We start from the raw sequence: 18,413 nt of genomic DNA, 5'->3' as shown, positions 1-18,413 counted from the left end.
AGGAAAGTTCTGTCCATACCATATAGACAGGGTAAATAATTAAAAGTATGTCACCAATATCCTTTCTGCCTGCCACAAATGTGCTGATCCATGCAAAATTACTGTGTCTTTGGGTTCGATACGGTTTTTCATGTGACTATTACATATATGCACCATTTTTTCACAAGTTAATTCCTACAAAAAAGGGTTCTCTTTGCACAATATGTCCTCAACAGATACCATCTTACAAGACTTAGGTAAAGAGCAAATGAGAGAATGAGTGAGAAGTCTCTTTTACAAATATAAAACTCATTCAGAAATCACCAGTATGTATCCCTGATGTCTGGTTCCAAAAGCAATGGAGCTGCAGAGGCTCCCAGTAAAGAAGGTAGAAGAATGACAACTATTTTTAAAAGTCTAATCAGTTGTCACAAGATAATCTTGACAAAATATTTTGAAACAAATATTGAGCAAAATATTTTAAAACAAGTGCTTAGTTGATTCAAAAAAAATTTTTTTTAAAGAGGCTGACATTAATGCTGAAAAGCAAAGTAGAGAAATTAGGACAGTGTATTCTGGGCTTACGTAGGACATGAGAAAACTCGTAAGAGTTTAGTAAATTCATGTATATGTAGCAGTCAAGTAACTGTGGTTACTATTAAACTTCTTAAATATACATTCCCTTAAGAGAGTCATGGGTGAGGTTAGAGAGGATGGTAGAATTCACACCTATAAGCAAACAAAAACTTAGAGTTGACCATGGAAGCAACAGGAAGCCACTCAACACTTGTAAGAAAAGTAATTACAGCAGGGATACTTTTTTGAAATCTCACTTTAGCAAGTAATGGAGAGGATGGACTAGAGAGTTGCAAGCAGAAACAAGAAAGTCATTAAGAGATCAATGGAATAGGTCTGGTGACAAGTACTGAGGGTTCAAACTAAGGAAGTTTCACTAACAGGCAAACAGAGGAGAAAGACAGGTTAGACTTATTAAGTTAATATCTTTCAAGCTGAAGACCCAACATCTTAATTACTGTTAAATCATACTAGCCACTAGACTACCAGATTTAGTCTAATGAACACTAACTATGTTTAGGAATAAACTGAAAAGAAAATATCAGTGTCCTTGACTCCTTGACAAGAACCTAAGCTTTGTGTTTTGGTTTTTTGTTTTAGTTTTTTAAAGTTATTTATTGAAATAGAAAAATGCATCTTAATATAAATAAAGACCTAGTAACACTTCAATTCTTACATATGAGAATATACGAACATGAACTTACCTAAATGTGGACATGGGTAAACTGAGCATGATGTCAGATCATGAACAAATAGACATATATACAAACATACTAGTTTAGCAGGCCTCAGGAGCCATTTGGATAGATGGGAGAGGCTACAAGGAATAGTGTGGTTAAGCTGACTGTGACTAATCAGTTTGAGTATGTTAACTCTCAAACACAGAGTTTGGGGAGTTAAGGGGCCCCCAGGACATGCTATCTGGAAAGCAGGTAATGGTCTAATATGGAGGAAAAGGGCTATAAGTACAGAGCTGGGTCAGGGTGGTGTTCATCAGAACATACAAAACAGATAATAGCATGGAGAAATCCACCATCTCCCAGGAAGAATGTAAGGAGTGTAAAGGAAAAAGGGTAGACAACAGAACTCTGAAGAACACTGAGGACATCCACTCTGCAAAGACAGGGACACAAGGTTAAAAAAAGAAAATGAGGACCCACAATTACATGTTTAAGATGTTTAGAGAAATGAAAGAAAACTCGATTCTGGTGGGGCCTTCATGGTAGCAGTTCTCAGGAAGTGGTGGGCAGAGTGTGCTATGGATTTAAAAATGTCTTGATTTGTGCAACTTGCAGTTTGAAACCTGGGAATGTACAGAAAACTAGAATGTTGATCACCCTAGACTGAAAATAGTGATAGCTTAAATAGTTGGTGAGATAGAGGCAAACCCTGTGAGCCCTTGCCCCAAAGATCTGACTCTCAAGAGATGGGTACTTCGAAGGAAAATGGTTGAACATTTTGACTTATCCCACACCCCTTGGAATTTTAAAAATTATGTTAAAGATTTATTTCCAGAATGTGAGGGGGAAATGAGGAGACAGGAAGGTCAATAACACAGAACACAAATAATAAATGGAGCAGTGCTTTCTCATGGAGAAGGGCAGGCAGGATCCTGGGCAGCAAGGTCAGGATGAGGTCCTGATAATTGCAGAGAGAAACTGAAACAGGTATAGGAAAAGGAGAGACCAAAACAAAGGCTCTCTATCTTGTCAGGACCTAATGGTATGATGATGGGTACTAAGGTACGTGGCAGCTTGAATGAAGATGAAGGGACATTATGAAGTTGCAGGATGTCACTTAATTCCAAGAATGAAGAATGACCAGCTAAAGAAGCATTAAAGAGTATGTATTCTACACATACAATTACTAACTAGCTAGGGTCTCAAGCCTGTCCAATCATACAATTATAAGTACACTGCACTAGTGGTCTTGAGAAATATCTATCATTGTACTTAAAAATAATTCCTTATGGATAATTAATTATGTGGCTACACAAGAGATAAAATACAGATTTTAAAATGACTGGAAAGACACATTTTCTATTTTAGCAGGTATACTATGAGTAACTCACTTACTGCACTACAGTGGGTGACACAGTCAGAGACAGATGAACTCAGATTGGAAGGGAATGTGAGAAAAAGAGGAACCAGAGACAGGGAAATGGGGAGGTTGCTAAGTCAGGGTCCAGTATACAACAGCTTGGAAAACAAGATGGTTTAACATAATGCTAAGCCTAGACTACCAAAACTGACCCCTCCCTCTCAGTGGGCTTTTATAAACACCTTATGGCAAAGTCTTACAATAATTCTCTGTGATAGATTGCTCTCCAGTTTGCCAACAGGAAAACCACAGTTCAGTACAGTAACTGGCCTGTGGCTGTTAACCAATCTAGCCCCTCTCTAGAACAGCATTTTCATTATTTACCAATAATAAAAAGGAAAAATAATAACACCTAAATTCAGACCTCTATTAAAATTAAATAAGATAATGTAAAATAAAAAAGATAATAAACAAATAAATTGGGTTCATGGGAAGGTTCCGGTTACCCCACAGGCACTGAGTTTATATTTACCTGGCATAATAATTCTCAACCAGTGGTAATTTTGCCTGTGAGGGCACATATGACAATAGGGATAGATTTTGTTGTCACAACCAACAGAGTACCACTGGACAAGCCTGGGCAAGCTGCAGAGCATGGCCGTGTGCAAGTCCACAGTAAAGAAGTGTGGTGCCCAAAATGCCAACAGCACCAAGGGGTCAGAACCTCCGCTTCTGGTGTAAGGGTCGGACACCCACGTGCGCCAAACATAGCCCAACCTCACCAACGTCAGGCACGTCTTGGTGTCCCGGCACATCTGAACCCACCACTTGCTTTCAGCGAGTTGGAGTTGTCTTGTCTATCTGAGCTTCAGCTTTCAAAGGAGCAACCACCACCCATGGGAAGAAGATCAGTAAACGGGAGGGTTTGCTCAGCCCTTGGCACATAGAAACATGTGGTGTTGGTATTCGTCTCATGGACGGAGGGCATCGCAAACAAGGCACTGGCCAAAGAGATCTTGTTTTTACTAAACTGGGTAAGAAGGAAGGAGAAATTCAAGAAACACTACAGTGACAGTCAACCTTGTGAAAGGTCACAGTGTCAACATCTGACTGCGAAATCCTACCCTGGGTTTTTCTCACCATAAAACACCTAGGATAAATTAAATGCCTGTTGAGTAATGTGCCTGCCGTTAGCACAATGAAATGAATCACTTTTCACTGCTGTGAATAAACTCAGCTAGCTGCCAGGATCCTAGAGTTGCAAAGTTCTTTTCATGGTTACTGCTCCAGTTTTGCTCAGAAGAAAGTGATTTGGTAAAAGCATTTGAAGCTATGCCTAACATTGCTTCATACACTTTTTTTTTTTTTAACAATTCCTTTCCAAAATCTACAGCAGTGCTTTCTATCTTCACAAACATTGGCCCTGACTTTTTTATCCCTTGCGGCAACACTGATTTTCCTTTCTCACATGTAGATATTCAGACAACCTGGCTTCGCTGCCTTGCACAGAAGCAGCAATCAAGCCTGTAGACGCACCCTAATCAGTTTCTGAAGTGCTGCTTGCTCTCTTGCATTCTCACCTGAGGGTCTGTACTCAGCAGCCTCCTTCCTTGTCTCCAGTTGCTCTCTTCCCACAGAGGCTTTCCTTCTCCGGCTCTCAATCATCTTGATGGTCCTGTGAATCCCCTCAGCCACCTTCCTGACTGCTTAAAACTATTCCTCTGGCTTTTCCCCTCCATGTCTCCATCCAGGCCTCCTTCAGACAGGTTAGAAAGGGAATGGAAAACCTCCTTTGGAAACATACATTCCACCACTCCCTATCATGGGGAGGTAGAAGGAGTGGGGAAGATCAGGAAGGTAGAAACTGGGGAGCAAGGATTTGAGATACAAGGATTGGCTGGGGAGTTAGAGAGCTGTTGTAAGGCCCAAAACAAAACAAACAAAATGGAAGAATTACATGCTGAGGTTTCTAGCGCAGAAGGCACATACATGCTTGTAAAATACATGTACACCTGCAGGCCCAAGCAATGCAAGTCTCAAGACACTTCTGAGACTCCCAAACAGCTGCAGAATGAGAAGTGAGAAAAGGTTGTCATTCTCTGTTATAATACGGAAACTCAGAATCAAAGAGGTTACAACCTGTCTCCTTTCCCCCATCCTAAAACGGCTGGTAAAGAGGAAAAGGAAAAGAGAGAAATGGGACTCTAGACTTCCGTTTTTTGTTTTGTTTGTTTGTTTTTGTTTTGTTTTGTTTTGGTTGTTTCTTTTTTCCTCCCAACTCAGAAATTTGGAAGAAGGCAAACCTAAAGAGAGCAATGAGAAGTTAGAGCAAGAGGAGAGGTGAGCCATATACAGGTAAGAGCAGAAAGGCGGAATGATCCTAGGAATGGCGGGGATGATCCTAGGAATGAAAGAAGAAAATCACACTCAGGGCTGGGGATAAAGCTCAGTGGTAGAGCACTTTTTCTAGCGTGTTTGAAGCCTTGGGTTTAATACCCAACACTGTGACAAATTAACCTTAATGGCCCTGTCAGCCGTGCGCCCCCCAAAAAGGAAAGGGGGGAGAGAAGGAAAGCCAACGCTGGGATCTGGCCTTGTCAGCGCCCAGCCACACCCACAGCATCCGCCTAGCAAAGCTGAGAAATCTGTGAAAACACTAAGACTAAAAACAAAACAAAACACAAAACGCTCAACTCAATGACCACATACCTCTGCTCCAGTTCTTTCAATATAGGCTTTAATTCATAATGCGCTCAAGAGAGGACACCAGGGCACTGTTTAAAGGGGGGATGACATTGAACACACTGACCTTGGCTGAACTGAGAGGAGACAGGTAGCTACAAAATCCCCATCCTGCTCGTGACCCTTCCTTCCATCGCCCTACCCGATTATTCCCCAAACCCTATCTTGGGCTTTTGGGTCTCTTCTGGTCCAAGGAAGAATCTATGGGACACCTACAAAGAAAGGAAAGGGGAGTGGGGGAAATCTGAGGCTGTGATTAAAATAACTCCTCTTTTCCCCAAGTTTCTTTTATTAACTGAATCGCGGGTTTGTTTTTTTTTTTTTTTTAATCCCATTTCGTCGTCACTTGCGTTCTCCCATCGTTCTCTCCCCTCAGGAGAGACCCACAGTGGCACGCAGCCCACAGCAGTCATAAGGAAAGGGAAGGGTACCTCGCAGTCAGTCTGGGTGAGCCCCCTCTTCCCCAGAAGCCCCTTCCCAGCAGGCCCCGTCGGGTCTCCAGAGGCTGGGGTAAACTGCGCGGCTGTAGCCCGTGCTGTAATCATAGGACACCTGGTGGGGCGGCGGCAGCGCACAATCTGGGAAGAAGGGAGTGAAAGATGCCAAGGCTGGTGCGTCCTCCCCACCTGGAGAGTCCAAAGCGGTGGGGTACAGGAGGCGCACAGGCTCGTTCAAGGTCACGCCGCCGCGAACGCCAGCCGGGGCAGGCTTCTTGGTCTGAGGACAGCTCGGAGCGTTCCAGGGCTCCGGGTAGAGTAGGTTCCCCCCCATAGCGGGCGGCTCAAAGGGGCCGGACTCCAGCTCCAAGGGTCCCCGTAGGACGGCGGCTCCGGCGGGGAACGTGTCGAGAGGGTCCGAGGCCAGCAGGACGCCCGCGTCGTTGCCGGCGCCGAAGTCCGGCGCCAACAGCTCAAAGAACTCAACGGCCTCCGCCCCTTTCTCCAGGTCACCAAGGCTCACGCCCTGACCCGAGGGGCCGCAGCCGCCGCCGCCGCCCACCCGGGACGGCTCAGTGAAGAAGGACGGGGGCAGGTTTCGAGCGCGCAGCGGGACCTTCTTGGTGCCGGGGCCCGCTAAGCTCCCCGCGGTGCCGGCCCCGTCGCCCGCAGAGCTCGCCGCCCCGAGGCCCGGGACCGACGCGGCCACCGCTCCGCCTGCCGTCTCTGCGCCCCCGGGGACGTGGCGCAGGGAGTCGAAGAGGGCAGCCAGGCTCCGGCTCTGCAGGCTGGCGGCAGCCGCCGCCTGGGTCGCCTCCCTCCGCGGGGCGGCCTTGCAGTGCGCCGGGGCAGCGACGGCCGGGGCTCCCGGGGGTCCCGGCGGCCGCCTGGCTGGAGCGTCTGGCGCGCTCGGGGACGGCGGTGGCGGAGGCGCAGTGCCCATGAGGCCGCTGCAGCGCTTGATCTGCTTCTGCAGGTACTTGCGGTGGTTCACCTTCCGCTTGGACTTGCCTGGCTTGTCCAGCGCCAGCTTGATGTTGCTGGACGCCGAGTCTATGAAGCTGAGCAGGTCGCGGGTGGCCTCGCGCACGTCCCCGCCCTCGGATCCCGACAGTAGCGCCCCCGCGGACCCGCCGCTCTCCTCGTCCTCGAAGCAGCAGCCCTTATCCAAACTTCCGAAGGCGCTCACCAGCCCGTCGGCCGGGCCTCCGAAGCCGAAGGGGATGAAGGGGTGGGAGCTGAGCAGCGCAGCCTGCACCGCCATCGCCGCGGCTCCTGCGCCGTCCGCTGCGCGGCCCGTGCGCTCCCGGCCGCCTCCCGCCCGGGCGCAGCGCGGACTGCTCGCTCCCGCCCCAACTCGCGGCTCAGCCTCCCGGGGGAGCTCATTAGATCTTGTAAACCAGAGGCGGAGGGAGGGAGCAAGGCGACCGCCCCGGTAGCAGAGGGGCGGGGCTTACTTAGCCAGGCTTAGGGGGCGGAAAGGGGGCACCGGAGACAGTTGGGGGGTGGGGTGCGGACTTGGGCTTTTCTGAGCTTTCTCAAGCCTTAACTCTTTCCTCTCGCTGTGCCCCGGCGCATTTGTTTTGACTGGCCTCAACCACCAGGGGTGACAAGAAAGCCTGTGTTCAAACCTCAGCTCGAGTCCGTGTAAAAAATATATATATATATATATATTACACTCTGGCCCTGGACAGTGTCCTTAAGGCAAAGCGGACCTGAGTCCATACTTCACCGCATTTAATCCTGTCCAACAGCCCCGTGAACTGAGTGTTTTCGTCACTATTCAACAAAAGAAACTGGACCTCTGAGACGTTCAGAGGATTGACCACTTGTAGCCCAGTCAGACAACAATGCCGTTCCCAAACTGATTAGTCTGTTCTTTATTGGCCTTGTCTTTCTGAAGACGGTGGGAAGTTATGTTTTCAAACTCTACTTCTGATTATAAGATTCTTTCAAGTTTCCCTGGGACCCTCGAGTCCAGTGTTCTTTCTTCTACTGCTTGATTGATAGTAGTTACTACTAGTTTAAAGGAAGTTGAAGCCAGCCCTTGGTCCAAAATCAGTCTCCCTAAGCCAATTCTTGGTGGAGAGCCACGGGAGTGTGGACGGACAGCTCTCAGCCCCTTATCCTCTGTGCTACTTCAGAAGTCACATAGATTGTCCTCCAAACACTTCCATTGTATTTGAGTGGTTACCTTGAAGTTCGCTAGGACACACTTTTAACCAGATATTCGTTTCTCTTGGAATGGAGGAAATGAACAACATGGCCCAGCATGAAAGATAATTGAGAAAAGATCTGGTTCTGGTTTAACGTAAGCCTTACCATTCAAAAGCCTTGAGACGGGGAGTAAAAATCTTGGCCCTGCGCATGGCTTTGGACAACCCGACCACGCAAAGCTAAACACTGGTGAGGTGGCCACCTCACTGGACCCATATAGTATTTACTATAAAACACTTGACCTGTGGAAATGGCTGCACCCCTCGACAAGCCTTCTCTGTCACAGGAATTCTTGAGAATTGACTGATGCCATAATAGGAAAGCCCTGAGCACAGGGTCGCTGAAGAGTCTTCTCTTCTCGCCCCATTCTTCTGCAGCAATTGGAGCATATACCCCTACCAAAGAAGACAGGCTTTGTTTAGGTGACGGGAATAGGCACTTACTCAAACCCATAAGGCTGAATCAGACTGTGTGTTGTAACTCAAGTTGGCTCAGTTGTCATGTACCTTACATCCAGGTTCACTCAAAGATGTCCAAGATCAGCCAGGCACCCAGAGTCCAATAAAGATGCCAAGATTTTAATTAGAAATGTCCATTTGAGGCCAACCTGGTCTACAAAGTGAGTCTAGGACAAAAACCCTGTCTCAAAAGAGAGAGAGAGAGAGAGAGAAGAAATATCCAGAGGCCAACTACACAAGATTTCTACACTTGAAAGACTGAAAAAAATTTTCTATCATATTTAAAATAAGTCACTATGAAGATTCATCTATGAAAATCCTTCTTCATTTCTAGACAGTTGGACTTCTGCACATCAAAGCTGATTTGCCCTTAGATGAGGCCAGTTACGATTCTGGCTGTGCCTGTTATTCCTGGTGTCCTCAGCTGGTCAGTTCATTCTCTGTATCTTTTCCATTCCTCTTCTGAGAAATGAGAGCAGTCAGAACTGTTCTCATTCTCATGGGTTTTGAAATGGTTATATGACATAGTAGGTAAATGTTACTGGCAAATATTCTCCCAGTACAGTGGGAAAGCTATCTCACCTCTTCATCTGGCATAATGAACTCCATTTCTTGATTTATATCCAACGCATTCTATTCCAACATAGCAAACTATAAAGTCTGTGTCATTTGTCCATCGTCCCCAACCAAGTGCCTATTTGCAAGTGCAAGAAAGTAGCTGTGCCTGTGGCTTATGTGGACTTTAAACAGACAGTGGAGTATGGTGGAGGAAGTGCTGAAATTAAAGCCAGAGGCTAAAACTGGAGTTCAATTTTGCCTTTACAAAACTTTTGCAAAATGTTGCCTTTGACAGTACAAAACTTCTCCTGTGGACTCTGACCTATAAAATAGAAATAACATGAGAGCTGTTTGGTGAAAAATTAACAAGATAACAAAAGTGAAAGTCTGTTGACAACTATATGTATAGAAAAGTAAAATATTTATAACTTTTCATGGTTCACAAAGCTGACCCTTAAATGCACATCTATGCCCATCCTTGACTTATTAATTTTGCAGAAAAATATTAACCCTCGCCCTCGACTGTACATATAGTGGACATGCAGAGATAAGAAGCTGTGCTTCCAACCTTTTCTACTGCAAAGGCAGACATACACGAAAGTCATTGTAATCTACAATCTTAGTAAATTAAAGGCGGGAGAGTTGATAGGATAAAAGGACCCTCAAGGCTGTCCAAAGTAGACAGGATGTTTATATAGACAGGGTAGTATTGGAGCAAAGACTTAAATGATGTCTTAGTATTTCAAGCAAATATGCTCTCTCTCTCTCTCTCCATCCCAGAAAAAGGCAAGAGTAAGTGAAAGCAATGGTGTTTATGAAAAAATGTGGAATAAGATACAAAGAATAATTTTTTCTTGAAAGAATACATTCTATTTCTGAAACCAGAGAGTTCTTACCCAGATACATTATCTGCACCTAGTATGACTCATGGCCTCAGTTGCTTTTCCCCTTCATCTTCTCTCTTTTTTGGAAGAGTCCTATCTGGGATGAAATTGGCTTTAGTTGAGCCAGTGGCTCACTCCTGCCAGGCCCTTCAGCCCCTCCTCCTACCCCCTGAGTGAGAGCATTCACTTGAGTGGCTTTGACATCAATACATTTCACTTCCTATAGAGCAAAGGGACTCAACTCCCGCCTGCACCAAGGGATCGCAGATCTCCAGACTAGAGCTCTTTCCTCCTGGTGATGCCTAATGCTGGGCAAGTGGGATTAGTCTCCTTGGGAACCAAGCCCCCCAGGGGCTCAAGAGCTGAACTCGCCCCAAACCGTTTGGGAGAATTGAGATTTCATATTGTTCTTTTACACAAGGATTTCAGGACATTACTCGAACAAAAGCCCACCTGAGAGCTGCCTCCTTTTTGTGGGTAAATATAGCAGCAGGATCAAAAGCTGACTTACTTATTTTGTTTTCCTTCTTTTTAACTTTAATCATATTCCCTACAGGAAATTCTTAGTCCTCAGAGATGTCAGGAATGCACGTTCATAATGAAAGAAATAATTATGCATTTTTTTTCTCTTCCCAAATTAATTTCCTGTCACTGGTTAGTTGGGAAATCTCAAATAAGGCAACTTAATTTCCCACACAATTTATAAGCTATCATTATCATCATAATACAATGTTACCTTACAAATATTACACACACACACAATGTGTCTTTTGCCTTGTTTCTCATCCACCCACCTCACCACCAGTGCAAACCTTCTACCAACACTACATCTCAACTTCTGGCTTAAAATATGAAATGTTGGTCAAGGGAGATAACTCAGTGGGTAAAAAAAAAAAAAAAAAGGTTCTTGCCACCAAACCTGAACCTGCATTCTATCTCTAATATCCACATCATGAAAGGAAAGCACCAGTTCTTGCAAGTTGTCTTGTGACCTCTACACAGATGCCATGGCATATATATGTGTATATATATATATATATATATATATATATATATATGTATGTATGTATAGATGTATGCACACACACACACTCAAAATGTAAAATACAAATTACAAAGTATAATCTGTTACCTTCTCCATCTATCATTATTAAATAGGTCACTTCAAAATTTAGCAATTACAAACAATAGCCATGTTATAGCTTGAAATGTTACAGATCAGTAATTTGACTAGGAGAAACATCTGTATATGAGACACTGAAAACAGCTGACGTAGAGGGTCCAAATTGGCATCATTCATAGGCTAGCACATGCTGGTGTCTTATCATTCTGATCTGAGAGGACTCCAGCTCTTAGGAGGGGATGTAGGAGGTCCCAGAAAAGATGCTCGGAGGGGCTTTTGGGACATCTGCCAGGTTTCTAGTCCTGGAATCCTCAGGATGTCCACTCTCACTAGTTTCTTTGGTTAAGTAAATGATTAAGGCCAGCACTAATTTAAAGAATGAGACATTAGTTACTACCTTCTGGTAAAGAACTAGCAGAGAATTTGTATATCTCTTGGGTCTTTTTAATCACTAGCAGCCATCATCCCACTTCGCTTTGTTAAAGAAACTGAGTTGTCACCAGCTCAACTGTCTCACATTCTACACTTGTCACTGAGTATATCTATCTCTGTGATGTCATTAGCAAGTGCCTTTGGTCTCTGTGATGTCATTAGCAAGTACCTTTGGTCTCTGTGCCTACATGCAAAGCATATGCCAAATTTGATGAGATTTGCGGTCCCTTCTTCTTCTTCCCAGAGTGTTTTAGAACAACAATGTCAGTATTATTACCTACAACCACCATAAATTGACTTCTCTTTCTTATTTTTTTCCATGCTTTTGTTCTCAAAACATTTTCCAAAATTTGTTCTCTCTTTTTTAACTCTTCCCTGTTTGACTACGCTACCAATTCAAGGCATACATTCATTTGTTTATTTTGCTTTTCAAAAAATCAAATCTTTAATTTTATTGGAAATATTTTACATGCATATAGGGTGTTTTGGTAAAACTCACCCATTTCCTCCCTCCAGTTCCCCCTTATACACCCCCAATTTTCCCTTCCAACTTCTTGTGCTCATGTGTTTCATTTGTTATTAAGATCCACATAGGGGTGCCTATCTGTTTGGGGCTGTAAGAGAGTATGGATAGCCTTTAGATAAAACATTAAAAACACAATAAAGAGAGTATATTAAAATCTGCAAGAGAGAAAGACCACATCATTTTAAAGGCAGGCCCAACAGATCAACACTTGGTTATTTGACAGAAAGATTTAAATCCTGGAGAACCCTGAAAAGATGTACCCAAGTTCTGAAAGAGGGCTCTTGTCAAGACACACCACTGTATCCAGAAAAGCTGTCAATTAAGTTACAGGAGAAATAAAATTAGTTTTTCAAATGCAGTTGGATGTCATTTTCAGCATTGTGACTCTCAACCTTGGAGAATGTAAGGCCATGTGAAAAGTAGGAGTAGGGTGTGTTTGCTGACAAGCAGCACTGACTGCCATATATGCCAGGGAAACTACACTGTACCCTGTACACCCGATCAAACCAACTGATAATGGAAGCCATATGAACAGTCCCACTCAAGACAAACAGAAAAACCACTCAGACAGCTAAACCACAGAATCCTGTAAAGCAGTGCATTTTCTTTTTAAATGTTTAAACCAGAAAGTTTGCTTGTTATACAACAAGTTTCATGGAACTTTTTTTTTAAACCATTTCATTTTCCATAGAAGAATAGCCTTCCATTCTGGTATGTCCATCAAAAACAACTGAAGAGAACCTGTTCATTCTAGCTGAATACCTTGGAACCAAGTCTTCATGGAGATAACCCCTGCCCTCCCTACTTGTTATGCTTGTAAAATTGACATATCATGAGATGTTGAGTTAGAAATGTTTCTATAATTGTTGGGTCTATGATTTGTCTGATGACTGTAGAAAGCGAGACTGATGGAGAAGGGATTTAGAGGACCAAATGTGAACAAATTCTGCATTGGTTCAGCCATTCATGAAAACCACCACAAACTCATGCTGTATCTATCTCTCTGTTCGATCTTCATTAATATGATAGTTTTCACCCTTACGTGGGTGTCCTATGGCCAGAACACTTTAGCAGAAGGCTTTGTGGTCTTCATAAAAGGACACCCAACACTGAAAACCACCTCTTTAGCCAAATCATAAACTTAATGTTTACCTGCACACCACTCAGTGACTATAGAAAATAAGACTTTCATGACTTATTTAGATTAGTAATAATTTACTCCTTGTACCCAGTATCTTGTACCTGGTAGGTACCAACAGTTACTGAGAAGGAGGGATTGTCTACCCAGCACTTAGATATATTTGTGTTCTGTTCACTGTTTGTAGAAGAGTGGCTACTAAATGCTCTGTGTAACCAACATGGTAACTGTCCTGACCTACATCCTGAGCACATCAACAGAATCAAACAAAGTCCCAAAGTGGTGCAGGGCATTGCATGCCTAGAGACAAGAAACATATATATGTCCATTTATGCTAATGTATATGTGTGTGTGTGGTTTCTTGTCTTTCTCCCTCTTCTAATAAAGCTACCAGGATTCAATCATGAGGCTCTACCCTAATGACCATCTCTAATCCTGATCACCTCCTATGCCCCATCCCTGCCTCTAAGCACCACAGTCAGACCATTTCCAGCCTCAGAACAGGGACTGCACGGTAACAAACTGTAGCTGAAAGCCGCATCTGCACTTTAGGTCCATCATGCTGCTCTCTGTAAATGATACGTAGAAAAGACAGAAAATCCAGTCTTTTATCAATATGAACTGAGAGACAGAACCAAGGAGGGCTGAAAACCAACCCACCCATCATTTTTTTGCCCCCTTCTGTTCTAATTCCTCGCTTTTGCTCTGTAGAGAGAGTAGCTGTTCTGTTGCAGATGAGGCCAACGTAGAGCTGAAGGCTTTGATTTCTGAATAATGATCCTGCTTCTTCCTGGAAATAGGGGGACATTATACAAGTCCTTCTGCATGGAATCCTCTTTTGCTCAGAATTTATTCAAATTCTTAGGGGCACCAGACTCCAGTTGCAGTGATGTGGAGTGACATCTGTCAGAACAAAGCTTAAGTCTGCTGTGAGATCACAGAGGTTTGCAGCAGAATGTAAGAGGGTGAAATAGAAACGGCCAGTGCTGAGGTAAGGCCTGGCCACTGGAGCAGCCCAACAGCTCAATATCCGGTGCACCAGACGGAAATGCTTAAAGACTTAGATCCTATTATATGAGGTTGAATTCATTCAATTAAACAGCTTAAGCAGCTCCGATCAGCCACTGGAACACATCTCTGCAGAGCGCTAAAACAATGGCGTGAAGGAAATTTGAGGTTTATTTTCTCTTGTGGGAGGCCAGCTGGAGCTGCCCAGCACATAGCCACACTGGGGAGGGCGGGCACTGCATAATTGCATTAAGCTTGCCTGTTCTTTGAGGGGAATGCTTCCTGACTACATCAAGAGAGGAAATGAGTTAAAGAGGGGCACTTTAAAGTCTTCGGACACCACACTTACGTTTCAAGCCCTGTCTCCTAACCCTTAAAATCACTTACGAGAAAAGAATCTCAATGTAGACTCCCCTGTCAATGGCTGTTTTTGCTCTTCTGCCATTGGCCTTCCATCATGATTATTAAATTGTCTTTCACCAAGCCAGTGTAACATTTAAAACAGCAAACGTGCACTGGGCTATATTTCTGTAAAACTGGACCCAGTAATCACAATTCCATGGCACTGTCTAGGATTCCTGTCTTACGTTTAAAACCCACACCAGATTCTAAACTCTTTCAGAAGCTTCCCACATTCTCCTTCTACTCTCAAGCTGTTGCCTCTCCCGCCCTGTACCACTTTGATATTTCACCTTACCCCTCCGTGGCCCTTCTTAATTCTCTCGTGTATTCTCTCAACAAGCATGGATCGAGTGCTCACCTTACACTTGAAGCATTTCTCAACAGTTGCGCATATTCATTCACCCTCCTAAGAGCACTTTCAAGTAGGTGATTTCTCTACTCACCGGAAAAACCCAGCTCACCAGAGGTTGCCTGCTTACCAAGGGTCAGACAGCTGGTAGCAGCGGTGGATCGCTTTAACCTCAAATCCTCTATTTCCAAACTTTCGCTACCTTCAATTTTGCTTTCTACGCTACTTAACTATTTCTAGCACTTATTTCTCGGATCCCACCCTAAGCACCCAGATTTACACAGCTCTCAGTATTAGTCCTAAGGAATAGACAGGCTTCGATTTTAACTATTCGTAGTGTCACTTACTCACTCTGCTGACATTTACTGCAGACCTGCTAACATTCTAAGCATACCATACACTGAACAAAGATAAACGGCATGCCTAGGCTTCCCATCCTCAGAACCGTGTTCTACAGACACGCAAGCAGAAAGAGAGAAAGAGAGTAGTTCAACATGTCTGGGAAATCTCCAGAGGACCTTTTAAAAAGAAGGAGGAGAAGGAAGACAGAAGACAAGGAAGAAGAAGAGAGATTTTTAAATGTGTTAAATGGCACCTTTAAAGTTAAAAGATGTTAAAGGGTGTCTCCCTCACAACATCATCATGAACAGTGGCATGAAAGTATAAAACTACAGTAGTAACACAATCCTGAAGGTGGAAAGCAAAGTCTGGATGACATTCTCTAATCTCACCAGCTTATTTCAGATGCAAAACCAAGATAATATGATATTGCTGAATGAAGAGACAAACAGATCAAGGTAATGTAAGGGTGTTCATAAATAGGTGTGTGTGATTTGAATATGAAATGTTTCTTATAGCCTCATATGTTTTACCACCTGCTCTCCAGCTAGTGGTGCTGTCTTGGAAAGCTGTAGAGCCCTTGGGAGGTGGAGCCTTACTGAGGAAGTAGCTCACTGAAGGTGGGCCTTCAGGTTTTAGAGTTCAGGCCCACTTCTTGTTCACCCTCTACTGCCTGTCACTGAAATGTCTGTGCTAGTTCCAGCAGGAACTGCTCTCCTGCTCCTGCTTTCATGCCTTTCCCCACTGTGTTGAACTGTATGCCCCAGAAACTGTAAACCAACATGAACCCTTCTCCCATAAGTTCCTTTTACCAGGGCATTTTCTAACAGCAATAAATAAATAAAAATCAAGACTTATACTTAACTAGTCTTTAACTAGTCTTTTACGAAGAAGCTAAGACAGCACAAAGGAGCAAAGATGTTCTATTTAATAAGTGGTGCTAGAGCCCCTGTGTGTTGACTTGCATAAAAATGAATCGACATATAAAATTTGCACTGTAAAATATTAACTCATAATAGATCAAACACTTTAATATAAAATGCAAAAGACTTGCAAGAAGTAGGACTAAATATAGGTTATGGATATTGTGATGATTTGAAGAAGTTTGGCCCCTGTAGACTCATGTGTTTGAATGTTTGACCCATAGTGGTTGGCACTGTTAGGAGGTGTATTATTGCAGGAATGGGTGTGGCCTGGTTGGAGGAACTATACCACGTGGAGGTGGGCTTTGAGGTCTCATATGCTCACGCTATGAGCAGTGTGGCACACAGTCTCCTTCCGCCACCAGAAGATCAAGATGTAGAACTCTCAGCCCCTTCTCCAGCACCATGGCTGTTCATGCTGCCATGTTTCCCATCATGACAATAATGGACTAAACTTCTGACACTGTAAGCCAGCCCTAAATTAAAATTTTTTATAAGAGTTACCTTGATCATGTGGACTCTTCACAGCAATGGAAACCCTAACTGAGAGAGATACGGACAGGATGTTTCAGATATAACACCAGAGTTATGATCTGTGAAAGAAAGAATCAACAATGTGGACTTCACTAAAACAGAAAACTTCTCTATGCTAGACAATAACAAAATGAGAAGATAAGCCACTGTCTGGAAAGAAATCATTTGACACAGAATTTTTATCTGAAATACACAGAGTTCTTAAAACTCCAAATTAATAATATGAACAGCTCAATTGTTCAAAAAGAAGCAAAGCACAAAGCATCTAAACACACTCCTCACCAAAGATCCAGGAGATGCAAATAAGCATATAAAAAGGTGTGCAGTATCTTTCTTAAGAGCTATTTCAGTTTAAAACAGTGATGAGATGCCATTGTATACCTCTTAGAAGGGCCAACGTCCTCAAGGCACCAAATGCTAAAGAGGATGTGAAGCAACCGGAACTCATTGTTGGAAGACTTTGGAAGGCGATTGGATGTTTCTTACAAAACTAACCACACTCTCACTACTACCCAGCAAAGCTGTTTGTTATTTGCACAAAGGATCTGGAAATTATTTCATTTCCACATAAAAACTTGTTTATGAATTCTTATAGAATTTTATTCACAGTTTACAAAATTGGGAATCAAGTAAGATATCATTCACTAGATGAGAAGGTAAGAAGCCATAAACATATGTGAAAGAACTTTAAATGTGTGCTGCTGAGTTAATGAAACTAATCTGAAAATGGTGTATATTATAAGATTCCATCTGTATGGACTCTTAAAAAAGGGAGACCTAGGAAAGCAATAAAAAAAATCAGTTATTGAGAACAGAAAATTTGTAGAGCTGGAAAAATACACTGTTTTATACTGGGCATGAGGGACATACGTCACTGACATTTTCCCAAACCCAAAGGAGGTTAACACAAAGAGCAAGCTCTAGTTTAAATTGTGGACTTTGAGTGATATGATATCCACATAGCTTCATCAGTTAAAACAAGTCTACCATTCTGCTGAGGGATTGATATGATTTGGATGTAAACTGTGTCACCTGCATGATCATGTGTTCGAACATTGTCCCCAGCTGGTGGTGCTATTCTGGAACAATAGAGAACTACCAGACAGCCTGCCGGGCAAACACAGGCAACAGGGAGTGCCCAGCCCTGCTTACTCTCTCTTCTCTGCTTTCTGATTGACCAAGATGTGAATAAGCCATGCCTGCTGTTGTGGATAGAGCCACCCCCAATTGCCAAGCCCTCCACACAACAGTAGATTAACAACCTCTGATACTGGGAGCCCAAATAAACCCCCTCTCTTACTGAGTTACTGTCAGATATATGGTTATAGTGATGGAAAAGTACCAATCAGAGATGTTGATATTGAGGGACATTGTTTGTGTATAAGTGTGTGGGGGTGGTTTCTATGCCTTTCTCGTAATTACGATATAAAAACAAAGAGCCATTGATTTCTGAACAAAGATCTTATTTCTCTTTCTACTACATGTCTTGCTTTGGTAGCATCTTCCTGGAACAACAGAATTTCTGACCCCCCACCCAACTGATGCTATGCTCTGTTTATGTAGGAAAAATACCACATGTGCACACACACAAACACACACACCCTTCCACGTAACAGTTTTCTTGCCAGCCCTCGTGAGAAAGCATCTGAGGTCTATTAGCAGGCTTTCTCTTTTAGCTGAAGCTAACCTCTTCTTCCTTGTTGTGTTGTGCTGCAGATCCCGCTAGCTTCTCCTAAGAAAAAAAGAAG

General features: G+C 43.5%; 1 protein-coding gene across 1 annotated transcript; it reads right to left on the bottom strand.

Moving 5' to 3' along the window:
- Positions 1-5,310: 5,310 nt before the first annotated feature.
- On the bottom strand, positions 5,311-7,158 carry Fam181b (family with sequence similarity 181 member B). The gene has a single exon (XM_021658066.2). It carries the CDS (start codon positions 7,036-7,038, stop codon positions 5,776-5,778), a length of 1,263 nt encoding a protein of 420 aa, XP_021513741.1. The 5' UTR covers positions 7,039-7,158; the 3' UTR covers positions 5,311-5,775.
- Between the last annotated feature and the right edge of the window lie 11,255 nt (positions 7,159-18,413).

The sequence above is a fragment of the Meriones unguiculatus genome, chromosome 14 (genome assembly GCF_030254825.1).
Source record: "Meriones unguiculatus strain TT.TT164.6M chromosome 14, Bangor_MerUng_6.1, whole genome shotgun sequence".
NCBI classification, from domain to species: domain Eukaryota; kingdom Metazoa; phylum Chordata; class Mammalia; order Rodentia; family Muridae; genus Meriones; species Meriones unguiculatus.
The sequence above is the reverse complement of the archived record's forward strand: the minus strand, read 5'-3'. Positions and strand labels throughout refer to the sequence as shown.